This window comes from Rhinopithecus roxellana, chromosome 8, assembly GCF_007565055.1.
Source record: "Rhinopithecus roxellana isolate Shanxi Qingling chromosome 8, ASM756505v1, whole genome shotgun sequence".
Taxonomy (NCBI): domain Eukaryota; kingdom Metazoa; phylum Chordata; class Mammalia; order Primates; family Cercopithecidae; genus Rhinopithecus; species Rhinopithecus roxellana.
Genome location: NC_044556.1, coordinates 123,629,749 through 123,644,314, shown reverse-complemented (window position 1 = coordinate 123,644,314; position 14,566 = coordinate 123,629,749). Strand labels below are relative to the sequence as shown.

General features: G+C 38.2%; 1 protein-coding gene and 1 non-coding gene across 2 annotated transcripts in view; both read left to right on the top strand.

Annotated features, from left to right (window-relative positions):
• ANKRD45 (ankyrin repeat domain 45) overlaps nucleotides 1–14,566 on the top strand; it is a 63,001-nt gene that overhangs the window by 6,288 nt on the left and 42,147 nt on the right. The window contains exons 2-3 of the mRNA XM_010367366.1: nucleotides 3,704–4,040; nucleotides 14,044–14,211. Of these exons, the coding sequence (XP_010365668.1) occupies nucleotides 3,719–4,040; nucleotides 14,044–14,211 (490 nt within the window). The 5' untranslated portion in view covers nucleotides 3,704–3,718. The remainder of the gene's footprint in view (nucleotides 1–3,703; nucleotides 4,041–14,043; nucleotides 14,212–14,566) is intronic.
• On the top strand, nucleotides 2,934–3,037 carry LOC115899478. The gene has a single exon (XR_004059177.1). It is a non-coding gene; the product is annotated as a small nucleolar RNA U13 (small nucleolar RNA).

Below are 14,566 nucleotides of genomic sequence, written 5' to 3'. Positions count from 1 at the left end.
TAGTTATATCTTTTATTAGAATTATCTGAAACTGAGATAGGCATGCTTTAATGAAGGTGTGTGTGTGTATGTGTGTGTGTGTGTGTGTGTTAGAAGGGTGGGGAGTTGGATGTCAGACACTGAAGAATTACAAGTTTCCACTATAATTCTTCTGTAAAATGAAAGAGTTGAACTAAACCATCTCAAATACAAGACATGCACCGAATCTTATGGTTGAATCATTGTTGATTGGGTAACTCAACTCCCATTTCCAATCCCTGTCTACCTTGCTTGCCTCTGTCATAGAGGCTGGAAAATCAAGAAACTTGCTTTTTTTTCCCCCCTCTCCTCTTAAAGATGGGGTAGCCACACCACATTGTACAGTCTGGCCTTTGAGATATTAACTGGAAGTTTGTTGGGACTCGTTAGGAAAGATTTTTGTTTTGCTTTCCCCTTAAGAGGGATTGGAGGGATTGAGAGCGCTGGTATCCTCTAGGGGATTCCCCATTTTTCCTGTCATGAATTAAGATGAGATTCCAGGAGTTATAACATGAGGCAAGAGTTGTGAAGATGAAAGTCTTACACACTAACTATGATGGAGTGATAGAAAGAGATTGGATCTATATTTTTGAGCTGCTGAACCATCTCCATCTTTAAATTTCTCATTATATGTGAAAAGAATCTCCTACTTTTAAATAGTCAATCTTATTTGGCTTTTCTATTATTTACAGCCAAGAATTCCTAATGGCTTACAAGCATTATACACATTTATAGAAGGAAGGGATTAATGTAGGGTAGTAATAGAGAAGATTGTAATATCCTACCAATTTAAAATGCATATCACAATGAGCTTTCAACTATTATCCTATTTATTTTCTTTACTTCACTGTAGAAGTAAATGACAGTTTTCTTTTCTTTCAGCACTCTTTAGGACTGTTATTTCTTAAGAGCATGGTCAGAAAACTATGGCCTGTGGAACACCACCTGTTTTGTAAATAATATTTTCTTCAAACACAGCCACACCCATTTATTTGTGTATTGTCTATACTTTCAAGCAACAACTGCAGAGTTGAGTAGTTAGAATAGAGACAGAGGGCCCGCAAGCCTAAAATATTTGCTCTCTGGCCTTTAACCCCTGCTTTGGATTTCTGTTCCATTTTCCTGTGGCCTTCATAGTCTTTGTCATTCTCTGCAGTCCTACTTCAATATCACCTTGATTTTTCTTTTTCAAGTTTTTTCTCTTCACTTCCCTGTTATTTCCTAGTGCTTCACCATGTTTATTTCCTTGGAAACACTTATAACAGTCTAAAATTATCATGTTTGTTTTATTTTTTATTGCCTGTGTACAATCAGAATATATGCTTCATGATAGGAGGGATCTTTCCTAACTTGTTGAATCCTCAGGATCTAGCATAGTGCCTGGCGTAGAGGAAGGAATCCATTAAATACTGAATTATATGAGCGAATAATTAAAGCCCTAATTCACACTAATTTAGACTTCTCCAATAACTGTCTAATTGATTTTTCTTTTTTGCCTCTAGTCTCTTATTCCTCTAATCTATGTCACTCAGGCTTGTCAGACCAATCTCCTTGAAACCTACTTAGTTCCTAGCACTAAAACCTTCAGCTAACTGTCCTTAATTGTTCCTTGCTCTACCAGTTGCCTACAGAATCAAGTTCAGACTTATTGATGCAACCCCAGGCTCTTTTTAAGAGGAAACTTCTTGCTTATTTTGAATGGCTTATACTTAACCAAATTGGCCAACATGCTCATTACCAAAAATACCTGTGATCTTTGCTTTGGTGCTTTAACTTAGTTATTCCATCTGGAATTTCCTTCCTTCTGACTTCTGAATGACAGTCTTGCCCATTCCTGATGGCTCAGCTTAAATGTTAATATTCTTTACTAAACATATGATTCCCTTTATCACATTTCCGGCATCTCGTCTTCTCCCACTGCCCTTCACCCTGGTAAACATGATCTTGAATCTGTGTTCAATCTTGCTTTTTGTCTTTTTTTTCTGTGTAGTGTTACTGCATCTACTTGTATTCCTAAAAAGTCTGTTCAATTACTTTTCACTTGACAAAAATATATATATATATATATAAAATCTTTTGGATTTATATTTTTCATGTGATATATTGATAAGATTCATTTATATTGTTCTGTGTCTTACTGCTGTGTGAAAAATTAGCCCCAAGCTTGTTAGGTTAAAAACAACACTCATTCATTATCTTACAGTTTCTGTGGGTCAGGAATCTAGGCACAGGTTAGCTGGATCCTCTACTTGAGGATTTCTCATGAGGCTATAATCAAGGTGTTGCCTGAGACCATAGTCACCTCAAGGTTAACTGGGCCAGATCTACTTCCAACCTCACTCAGTGGTTGCTGGCAGAATTAAGTTCCTTATGGAATTGGATTAAGAGCCTTGATTCTTACTGGCTGTTGAACAGAGATCACCCTCGTTCCTTGAAAGGTGGCCTTCTCCATCACAGTGCATGAGAAGAGCAAGGGAGAGAATATCAGCAAGACAAAATCACAGTCTATTGTAACTGAATTACAGAATTTTCATCCCCTCACTATTGCTGTATTCTCTTCATTAGAAGCCAGTCACTAGGTCCAACTCACATTCAAGGTGAGGAAATTACACAAAGGTATGAATACCAGGAGGCAGGGGTGGGACATTGGGAGCCTTGTCAGAAGCTGCCTACCGTATGGTATACCACTGTAATTTATTTCTTTTAACAGTTATATACCGTTTTGTGTGAATATACCAGTTTATGCTCCTCTTCTTGGACATTGGTTTTCCCTTCTGGGTTTTTTGCTGTTGTGAACAGTGATGCCACAAACATTCTTGTATGTATGAAGGGTCTCTGGTACTCTTCTCTGAATCTTTCCCAGTTTAATATTGTGTTCTGACAGACTGAAGCACTAGTAAGACATCCTTAGTTAGATCCTTTTGTAATTCATAGGTGTGATTATTGGGTTTTCATGCTTATGTTTGAGAGGTACCTCCTTCAAACCTTGTTACAACATGGGCACGTTTCCTGTCTGATGTGAAAAAAAAGAGACATCCTTGAATAATTTTATCTAGAATTAATCTTATCCCTTCTAAACTCCTATAGCATTTCTTTTGTTATGGTATTTACTACTTGTCACCTTTTATTACACTTATTTTATGCATTTCATATTTTTTCCCTTGAAATAGTAACTTGTTGAGGGTAGGAAATAAATCTGATTCTGGTTTTCACAATTTACACAGTGCTTTCAGTATGTGTTACTGAGCGAATGAATTCTGTTTAGATGTCGGTGCCTAATTTTTAAAGTCTTTATAATCTGGCTCCAGTAACCCAATTATATTTCTCACTTCTCTCATACAGGGACCCTTATTTAGGCAGGTGGGTCTCTTAGACATTCTTTTTCAATCTCTTCCTAATGAATTTAGATCATACGATCTCTTTCTTCTGTTTCTATTGAATTTATTATTTATTTCACATATTTAACATTTTAGCATATACTTGAGCCGTGTTATATGTACTTAGTCGTAATAGGTACACAATAAACTTTATTGATGGAATTGCTGAAGTATCTTACTTTATAGTTGTTTTCAACTAGTTAAGTATTTTTATACCATCTATATTGTCAGTTGACTGAGCAAATAAATAAACAAATACTGATGAGTTTGAGTAGATTTTTATCACTTTTTAATTTTTTTGGTCACAGGTATTTTTGGAGTTAATGGAGTCAGAAGGACCTCCAGAGTCAGAGAGTTCAGAATTTTTCTCACAGCAAGAAGAGGAAGATGAAGAAGTCCAAGAACCAGAGGAAACAGGCCCCAGGAACCCCCTTTTACAACCTGCTCTCACAGGGGATGTAGAGGGTTTGCAGAAGATTTTTGAGGATCCTGAGAATCCTCATCATGAACAGGCCATGCAGCTTCTCTTAGAAGAAGACATCGTTGGGAGAAATTTGTTGTATGCAGCTTGCATGGCTGGGCAAAGTGATGTGATTAGAGCTTTGGCAAAATACGGTGTGAATCTGAATGAAAAAACCACCAGAGGTATTTTTTCTTTTTTCTCTCATCAGTATTACTTATGATGACCTAAAGATGCCATGTAATATATTTCAGGTTAGATATATTTGATGTGCCTGTTTTATACTTTACATATATGTGTATATACATCTATATGGGTATATGCATGTGTATACATGTAAATTTCAATGTTGATATTACATAGTATAGTATTTTAGAACATAGACTTCACTATTTATTAGCTGTGTGACTTGGCGAGTTACCTGATCTTTTTGTGTTTCTGTTTTTCCATCTGCAAAATGGGGACAATAATTATATTTTCCTTACAGGGTATAATGAGGATTAAATAGGATAAAATAAATATTTTAGTGCTTGGCATATTGTAAATTGATATATAGTAAATGTGTAATAATTTACTGTTATCTCTTTCCCTTGAAGATTTATTGTTAGCAATCATCTAATTAGCTTTGTAAATTCAGTAAATAATTTTTCAGATTGCAAATATAATATGTGGTCATGGTAGAAAATAAAAAAAAGATCATCAGCATGATCTTCAGCAAAGAAAGGATATACACTCTCTTCATGCTCACATGGAACATTTTAAAAATATTGATCGTATGTTAAGCCATAAAGGAAGTCTTAACAACTGTCAGAGAATCTATAGCATATAGTCTTTGGTCAGTGACTATGACAAAATAAAATTAAAAAGTAGTAACAAAAAGATAACTGAAAACTGAAAGCAAGAACACATTTATTTTTTATTTTCATTTTTATTTTTTGAGACAGGGTCTCACTCTGTTGCGCAGGCTGGAGTGCAATGGCATGATCTCAGCTCACTGCAACCTCCGCCTCCCAGGTTCAAGCAATTTTCACACCTTAGCTTCCCGAGTAGCTGGGACTACAGGCATGGGTCACTGCGCCTGGCTAATTTTTGTATTTTTTGGTAGAGACAGGGTTTCACCATTTTGGCCAGGCTGGTCTCAATCTCCTGACGTCCAGTGATCCACCTACCTTGGTCTCTCAAAGTCCTGGGATTACAGGTGTGAGCCACTGCACCCAACCAAGAACACACTTTAAATCATCTATTGGTCACAGAAGACATAATGAAAATTATGAAATGTTTAAGTGACAACAGCATCACCATGTCTGAACCCATGGGATACAACTAAAATTAAAATTCTAGTATAATACATATATTAGAATATACGAAACATAAAAAAATTAGTAAGCAAAGCATTTGACTGAAGAAGTTAGAAAAAGAACAACTGAGTAACCAAAGAAAGTAAAAGAAAAATAATTGAATAAATTAATGATGTTGAAAATAAAGAAATAGGCCAGAGTCCAGGCGCAGAGGCTCATACCTATAATCTCAGCACTTTGGGAGGCCGAGGCAGGAAGATTGCTTGAGGTCAGGAGTTCAAGAACAGCCTGGGTGACATGATAAGACTCAGTTTCAAAAAAAAAAAAAAAAGAAAGAAAAGAAAGAAAGAAAATAGAAAACAGAATAGATGGAAAGGAAAGGATTGACAATACCAAAATCAGGTTCAGTGAAAATGACAGTTGAAAAACATTTGATTTTATATATGTATACACACACACACACACACACACACACACACACACATACACACACACATATTTTTTGTTCTCTTTTTTTTGAGACAGAGTCTTGTTCTGTCACCCAGGCTGGAGTACGGTGGCGCAATCTTGGCTCACTACTGCCTCTGCCTCCTGGGTTCAAGCAATTCTCCTGCCTCAGCCTCCTGAGTAGCTGGGATTACAGGCATGCAACAACATGCCTGGCTTATTTTTGTATTTTTTAGTACAGAGGGGGTTTTGCCATGTTGGCCAGGCTGGTCTCAAACTCCTGACCCCAGATGATCCACCTGCCTTGGCCTCCCAAAGTGCTGGAATTACAGGCATAAGCCACCGCACCCAGCTGACCTTTGATAATATTAATCAGAGAGAGACAGCATAAATAATATTTGGAACTGAAAACATAGAACATTAACACAGAAAAAAAGTAAGATTTAAAAAAAATCATTAGAGCCAGGGTATGGTGGTTCACACCTGTAATCCCAGCACTATGGGAGGCCAAGGTGGGAGGATAGTTTGAGCCCAGGAGTTTGAGACAAGCCTCCCTACCTCCTGGACTCAAGCAGTGCTCTCACCTCGACCTCCCAAAGCTCTGGGATTACAGGCATGAGCCACTGCATCTGACCTGTGGTGAAAGCTCTTAGGGAAATAGGAATAGAAGAAACTTTCCTTAAGGCTGTCTACCAAAAACCTGAAGCGAACTTACCCAACATTGAATTTTTCAGAAACATTCTTTGTAATCAGAAATAAGACTAAGATATTTGTTATTATGGCTTCCATTTATCATTATAATAGAGTTTCCAGCAAGAGCAGTAAGAAGGGTAGAGAAATAACACAGTATTGTGCTACAGCTAGCTTTTATGAGCTCTGAAGAACTGATTGTTAAAATTTCAGAGTTTTTGTGAATTGGTTGATGTCATGTTGATAGCTATTGAAATTGGCCATGTTGGGCCATACATCACAGTAATTGGCTAATGATACAAATCAGGGCTTTTCTCTCCAGATAACTAGTTATACATTTACCAGCATACTACTGGATATAAAGATCAGAGTATAAGAAACAAAACTCTGATTATTCATAGGTACATAGACTTAAATTCAAGGGAATCTCCTATTAGTACTAAGAGAGTTTAGGAGGAATATGAACATAAGACCAATATCCCAATCAGTAACTTTCTATATACCATCAACAACAAGGGAATGTGATAAAAATAAAGATCTTATTCATAACAAAATGATAAAGGAACTAGGAATAAATCTGGCAAAATAATTGTAAGACATGAGTTCATTGCAAGATGGCAAATAGGAACAGCTCCAGTCTGCAGCTCCCAGCATGATCGATGCAGAAGATGGGTGATTTCTGCATTTCCAACTGAGGTACCTGGTTCATCTCATTGGGACTGGTTGGACAGTGGGTGCAGCCCATGGAGGGTGAGCTGAAGCAGGGTGGGCATCGCCTCACCTGGGAAGCACAAGGGGTCAGGGGATTTCCCTTTCCTAGCCAAGGGAAGCCATGACACACAGTACCTGGAAAAATGGGACATTCCTGCCTTAATTCTGCGCTTTTCCAACAGTCTTAGCAAATGGAACACCAGGAGATTATATCCCGTGCCTGGCTCAGTGGGTCCCACGCTCATGGAACCTTGCTCACTGGTAGAGCAGCAGTCTGAGATTGACCTGCGAGGCAGCAGCGTGGCAGGCGGAGGGGCATCCACCATTGCTGCGGCTTGATTAGGTAGACAAAGCAGCCAGGGAAGCTTGAACTGAGTGGAACCCACCAGAGCTCAGCAAGGCCTGCTGCCTCTGTTGATTCCACTTCTGTGGGCAGGGCATGACTGAACAAAAGGCAGCAGAAACTTCTGCAGACTTAAACGTCCCTGTCTGACAGCTCTGAAGAGAGTAGTGGTTCTCCCAGCATGGGGTTTGAGCTCTAAGAACGGACACACTGCCTCCTGACACCCATGTAGCCTAACGGGGAGATACCTCCCAGTAGGGGCCAACTGACACCTCATACAGGCAGATGCTGCTCTGGGATGAAGCTTCCAGAGGATGGATCAGGCAGCAATATTTGCTGTTCTGCAATATTTGTTGTTCTGCAGCCTCTGCTGGTGATACCCAGGAAAACACGGTCTGGAGGGCACCTCCAGCAAACTACAACAGACCTGCAGCTGAGGGACCTGACTGTTAGAAGGAAAACTAACAAACAGAAAGGAATAGCAGCATCAACATCAACAAAAAGGACGTCCATACCAAAACCCTATCTGTAGGTCAACAACATCAAACACCAAAGGTAGATAAAACCACAAAGATGGGGAGAAACCAGAGCAGAAAAGCTGAAAATTCTAAAAACCAGAGCACCTCTTCTCCTCCAGAGGATTGCAGCTCTTCGACAGCAACAGAACAAAGCTGGACGGAGAATGACTTTGATGAGCTGACAGAAGTAGGCTTCAGAAGGTCGGTAATAACAAACTACTCCAAGCTAAAGGAGGATGTTTGAACCCACCGTAAGGAAGCTAAAAACCTTGAAAAAAGATTAAACGAATGGCTAACTAGAATAAACAGTGTAGAGAAGACATTAAATGACCTGACGGAGATGAAAATCATGGCAGGAGAACTACGTGATGCATGCACAAGCTTCAGTAGCCAATTCGATCAAGTGGAAGAAAGGGTATCAGTGATTCATGATCAAATTAATGAAATAAAGCAAGAGAACAAAATTTGAGAGAAAAGAGTAAAAAGAAAAGAACAAAGCCTCCAAGAAATATGGGATTATGTGAAAAGACCAAATCTACATTTGATGGGTGTACCTGAAAGTGACTGGGAGAATGGAACCAAGTTGGAAAGCACTCTTCAGGATATTATCCAGGAGAACTTCCCCAACCTAGCAAGGCAGGCCAACATTCAAATTCAGGAAATACAGAGAACACCACATAGATACTCCTCAAGAAGGGCAACCTCGAGACATAATTGTCAGACTGACCCAGGTTGAAATGAAGGAAAAAATGTTAAGCGCAGCCAGAGAGAAAGGTTGGGTTACCCACAAAGGGAAGTCCATCAGACTAACAGCGAATCTCTTGGCAGAAACTCTATAAGCCAGAAGAGAGTGGGGACCAATATTCAACATTCTTAAAGAAAATAATTTTCAACCCAGAATTACATATCCAGTCAACTTAAGTTTCATAAGTAAAGGAGAAATAAAATCCTTTACAGATACGCAAATGCTGAGAGATTTTGTCACCACCAGGACTGCCTTGCAAGAGCTCCTGAAGGAAGCACTAAACATGGAAAGGAACAACCGGTACCAACCACTCAAAAAACATGCCAAATTATAGAGATCATTGATGCGAAGAAACTGCATCAACTAACGGGCGGAATAACCAACTAACATCATAATGTCAGGATCAGAGTCACACATAACAATATTAACCTTAAATGTAAATGGGCTAAATGCCCCAATTAAAAGACACAGACTGGCAAATTGGATAGAGTCAAGACCCATCAGTGTGCTATATTCAGGAGACCCATCTCATGTGCAGAGACACACATAGGCTCAAAATAAAAGGGTGGAGGAAGATCTACCAAGCAAATGGAAAGCAAAAAAAAAAAAAAAAAAAAAAAAAAAAAAAAAGGCAGGGTTGCAATCCTAGTCTCTGTTAAAACAGACTTTAAGCCAACAAAGATCAAAAGAGACAAAGAAGGCCGTTACATAATGGTAAAGGGATCAATTCAACAAGAAGAGCTAACTATCATAAATATATAGACACCCAATACAGGAGCACCCAGATTCATAAAGCAAGTTCTTAGAAACCTACAAAGAGACTTAGACTCCCACATAATAATAATAATGGGAGATTTTAACACCCCACTGTCAATATTAGACAGATCAACGAGACAGAAGGTTAACAAGGACATCAAGGACTTGAACTCAGCTCTGCATCAAGCAGACCTAATAGACATCTACAGAACTCTGCACCCTGAATCAACAGAATATACATTCTTCTCAGCACCACATTGCACTTATTCTAAAATTGACCACATAGGTGGAAATAAAGTGCTCCTCAGCAAATGTAAAAGAACTGAAATCACAGCAAACTGTCTCTCAGACCACGGTGCAATCAAATTAGAACTCAGGATTAAGACACTCACTCAAAACCCCACAACTACATGGAAACTGAACAACCTGCTCCTGAATGACTACTGGGTACATAACGAAATGAAGGCAAAAATAAAGATGTTCTTTGAAACCAATGAGAACAAAGACATAACATACCAGGATCTCTGGGACACATTTAAAGCAGTGTGTAGAGGAAAATTTATAGCACTAAATGCCCACAAGAGAAAGCAGGAAAGATCTAAAATCAACACCCTAACATCACAATTAAACGAAATAGAGAAGCAAGAGCAAACAAATTCAAAAGCGAGCAGAAGGCAAGAAATAACTAAGATCAGAGCAGAACTGAAGGAGATAGAGACATAAAAAACCCTTCAAAAAATCAGCAAATACAGGAGCTGTTGTTTTGAAAAGATCAGCAAAAGTGATAGACTGCTAGCAAGACTAATGAGAAAAGAGAGAAGAATCAAATAGATGCAATAAAAGTGATAAAGGGGATATCACCACCAATCCAACAGAAATACAAACTACCATCAGGGAATACTATGATGCAAACAAACTAGAAAATCTAGAAGAAATGAATAAATTCCTGGACGCATACACCCTCCCAAGACTAAACCAGGAAGAAGTTGAATCGCTGAATAGACCAATAACAGGCTCTGAAATTGAGGCAGTAATCAATAGCCTACCAACCAAAAAAAGTCTAGGACCGGATGGATTCACAACCAAATTCTACCAGAGTTACAAAGAGGAGCTAGTGCTATTCCTTCTGAAACTATTCCAATCAACAGAAAAAGGGAATCCTCCCTAACTCATTTTATGAGGCTAGCATCATCCTGATACCAAAGCTTGGCAGAAACACAACAAGAGTTGTGTCTTTAAGTTCTAGGGTGCATGTGCACAATGTGCAGGTTTGTTACATATGTATACATGTGCCATGTTGGTGTGCTGTACCCATTAACTCGTCATTTACATTAGGTATATCTCCTAATGCTCTCCATCTCCCTCCCCCCTCCCCACAATAGGCCCCGGTGTGTGATGTTCCCCTTCCTGTGTCCAAGTGATCTCATCGTTCAATTCCCACCTATGAGTGAGAACATGCGGTGTTTGGTTTTCTGTCCTTGTGATAGTTTGCTGAGAATGATGGTTTCCAGCCGCATCCATGTCCCTACAAAGAACACGAATTCATCCTTTTTTATGGCTTCATAGTATTCCATGGTGTATATATGCCACATTTTCTTAATCCAGTCTGTCACTGATGGTCATTTGGGTTGATTCCAAGTCTTTCCTATTGTGAATAGTGCTACAACAAACATACATGTGCCTGTGTCTTTATAGCAGCATGGTTTATAATCCTTTGGGTATATACCCAGTAATGGGATGGCTGGGTCAAATGGTGTTTCTAGTTCTAGATCCTTGAGGAATCGCCACACTATTTTCCACAATGGTTGATATGTACCTACTTTTTACCACACATAAAAATTAATTACAGGTGATTGTAAGGCATGAATGTGTAAAGCAAAATATTTTAAACTTTCTGAAAAATAGAGGAGTATTGCTATATTCTTGAGACATCACAGAGTATCTTGAGATATAAAGAACCCAACCACTAAAGGAAAATATCTCTCTGTCGGTCTATCTATCTATCTATCTATCTATCTATCTATCTATCTATCTAAATTTTGAACTATGCCCAAAAGGTTTCATAAACAAAGTGACAAAATAAGCCACAAAGGATATATCTATGTAAAGACAGCCTATTAATTAATAGGCTTGGAATTCAACCCAATGGAAAAATAGGCAGAGGTTAGGAACATGCAATTTATGGGAGAGAAACTCTCCTGGCCAATAAATAAATGAAAATATGTTTAACTTCACTATAAAAGCAAATGTAAACAATGGGCTACCATGACTCATCAGATTCAGAAAAATTTAAATATTTGACAGTATTAAACATTGCTGAAGATGTAGGAAATGGGAATTCCTTCACTCTGAGGAGGGAACATAAATTGATATAATCACTTTTGAGAACATTTATATGAAGTTGTTAATGGACATACCTGATGATCCTAATTTCCATTTCTAGAGATATGTCTTTGGGAAACTCTCACACATGCTTACAAGAAGACATAAGTATAAAAATGATTATTCAAGCCTTGCTTATAACAGTTAATCATTGGAAATAAATAATAGGAGGGTAGATAAATACATTATGGTATTTTCATACAATGAAATATTACACAATAATTAAAATGAATGAATTAGCTCTTTGGGTATTAAAATGGATAACTCTGAAAAATATTGAGGCAAAAATCAAGTTACAAAAGGATTCTGTAATAAATTGGTTAACAGCATGGATTTTACAGCCAGACTACCTGAGTTAAAACCCCAGCTTTCCATTAACTTGACTATGTGACTTGGGCAAATTATATAACCTTTCTGTGCTATGGTTTCTTCATCTGTAAAAATTAGGATAATAGTAATATTGAAAAAAACAGTATATAAAGGAAAAGGAGAGACCCAAATCAGTATTTGGCAGTGTGTCCCTAACACTATTCAAGGAAGGTAGTATTGTGACTGGTTGACATGAATATTGCCATCTTTTTGGTAGGTATTTTCCAATGTGTGGGAATAGGTGTATACTCTATTAAGATTTGATGATATACTCTAAAATATTCTATTTCTTCATTCTGATTCTATGTCACCATGAAACCTTATTTAGAGAGGGGATTCCTAAGCTTAGTGTTGCAGGTGCTCCTGGTTTCTTCTTGCTGCTTATAGGAAAATACCAGAGGAAAAATAAATTGAGAAAACGATAATTTGGGAAATTCCAAGCCTGTCCATATGGCAAAGACATGAAAATTAAGATTCACTGTCAGAAAAGCATGCTTCAGAGAAAAAATTGAGTATATGACTCTACAACTTTCTGTTGACAAGTTGGATCAAAAAGTTCAGAGTGGCTGGTTGCGGTGGTTCATGCCTGTAATCCTAGCACTGTGGGAGGCCAGGGAAGGACTGCTTAAGCCCAGGAGTTCCAGACCAGCCTGGGCCATATACTGAGACTCTGTCTCTACAAAATGTTTAAAAAATTATCGGCTAGGTGCGGTGGCTTATGCCTATAATCCCAGCACTTTGGGAAGCTGAGGTGAGTGGATCATGAGATCAAGAGATCAAGATCATCCTGGCCAACATGAGGAAACCCCATCTCTACTAAAAATACAAAAATTAGCTGGATGTGATGGGGCATGCTTGTAGTTCCAACTACTCCAGAGGCTGAGGCAGAATAGCTTGAACCCAGGACACAGAGGTTGCAGTGAGCCGAGATCGTGCCACTGCATTCCAGCCTGGCAACAGAGAAAGACTCTGTCTAAAAAAAAAAAAAAATGATCTGGGCATGCTAGCATGAGCCTATGGTCCCAGCTACTCAGGAAGCTGAGGTGGGAAGATTGCTTGAACCCAGGAGTTCAAGGCTGCAGTGAGCTATTCATGCCACTGCACTCTAAACTGGGCAACAGAGAGAGACCCTGTCTGAAAAAATAGAATATTTAGACACAAGAGATTAAGGGATTGACTGGGGTTATCCCTTTATCACACCAGGAAGTCTCTAGAAAGCTTAACAGTATTGTCCCTCTGTGCAATAAAGTGAATTGCAGTAAAAAGAAGAATCCTTGTGGGCAAGTTCAAGCAATGATCTTTGATTTAATTTTTTAAAAATCAATCTGAAAAAAATTTAAAGATGCCTTCCATATCCTTCTTGTTTACAATTATACCTCATGGCAGTCACTTGAGAAAGTCTAAGAAATGACTTTCTAATTTGATAGGCCATAATTTTAGCTTTAATTAGAAGAATTTCCAAACCTAAGGTATACACAGGTTTAGTAATTTGTATAATTGTGCTAACAATAATGCTAGAGTGGTTAGAGTTTGATAAAAATTCTTTAAAATCACGGTCCAGTTGTGTTTAGAATAGATGACCATTAGGAAGATTGCCATCTTCCTCCCATGATGTTGAAGAGCTCAGGCTTCAGACAGTCTATGTTGGCATCTTGCATCCATCATTTACTGTTTGCCAGGGATGTTTCCTTGGGCAAGTTTCTTATCCCACCTGGACTTTAGTTTCCTTGTCTATAAAATGAGAACTGTAATAGTTCTGACATCATAGTGGTTTTATAAAACTAAATGAGTTTTCTATATGTAAGACAGAATAGTGCCTGGCCCATAGTAATTGTTCAATACTTGATCACCATTATGATCTTCCACTACGTAAATTAGCCTAAAACAGTGTTGTCCGTTTGATCTCACCATCTTCATTCCATTTGTTAGGGTATACACTCTTACACTGTGCTGCAGCCTGGGGTCGTTTGGAAACTTTGAAAGCACTGGTAGAACTGGATGTTGATATAGAAGCTTTGAACTTCCGGGAAGAAAGGGCTCGAGATGTTGCTGCTAGATATTCTCAGACTGAGTGTGTTGAATTCCTGGACTGGGCAGGTAAGGAAGCTCACAAGGGGTTAGCAAACTGACTGATGTGATGAGTTTTTCTCCTATGAGTTACAGGATATGTCACCTTTTTTCACAGTGTTTTATTTGTAGATACAACCACAGTCATAGTTGACAATAATACATGAAATTTCCCCCTCTTTATTTTGCTATTGGCCATAAACATTGTATTTATTAGTAAGTGTACATATTGGAAGCTTGTTGATTTACCAACTTCTGTCTCACCAATAATTTTCTATGAGAAAATAATTTCTATAAGAAGATTATTGTATGTTCATTATATATGTTCAAGGCCATTTTTTGAGAGACTCAGGCAAAGTGGATTATTTCTTAAATGTTTAAAAAA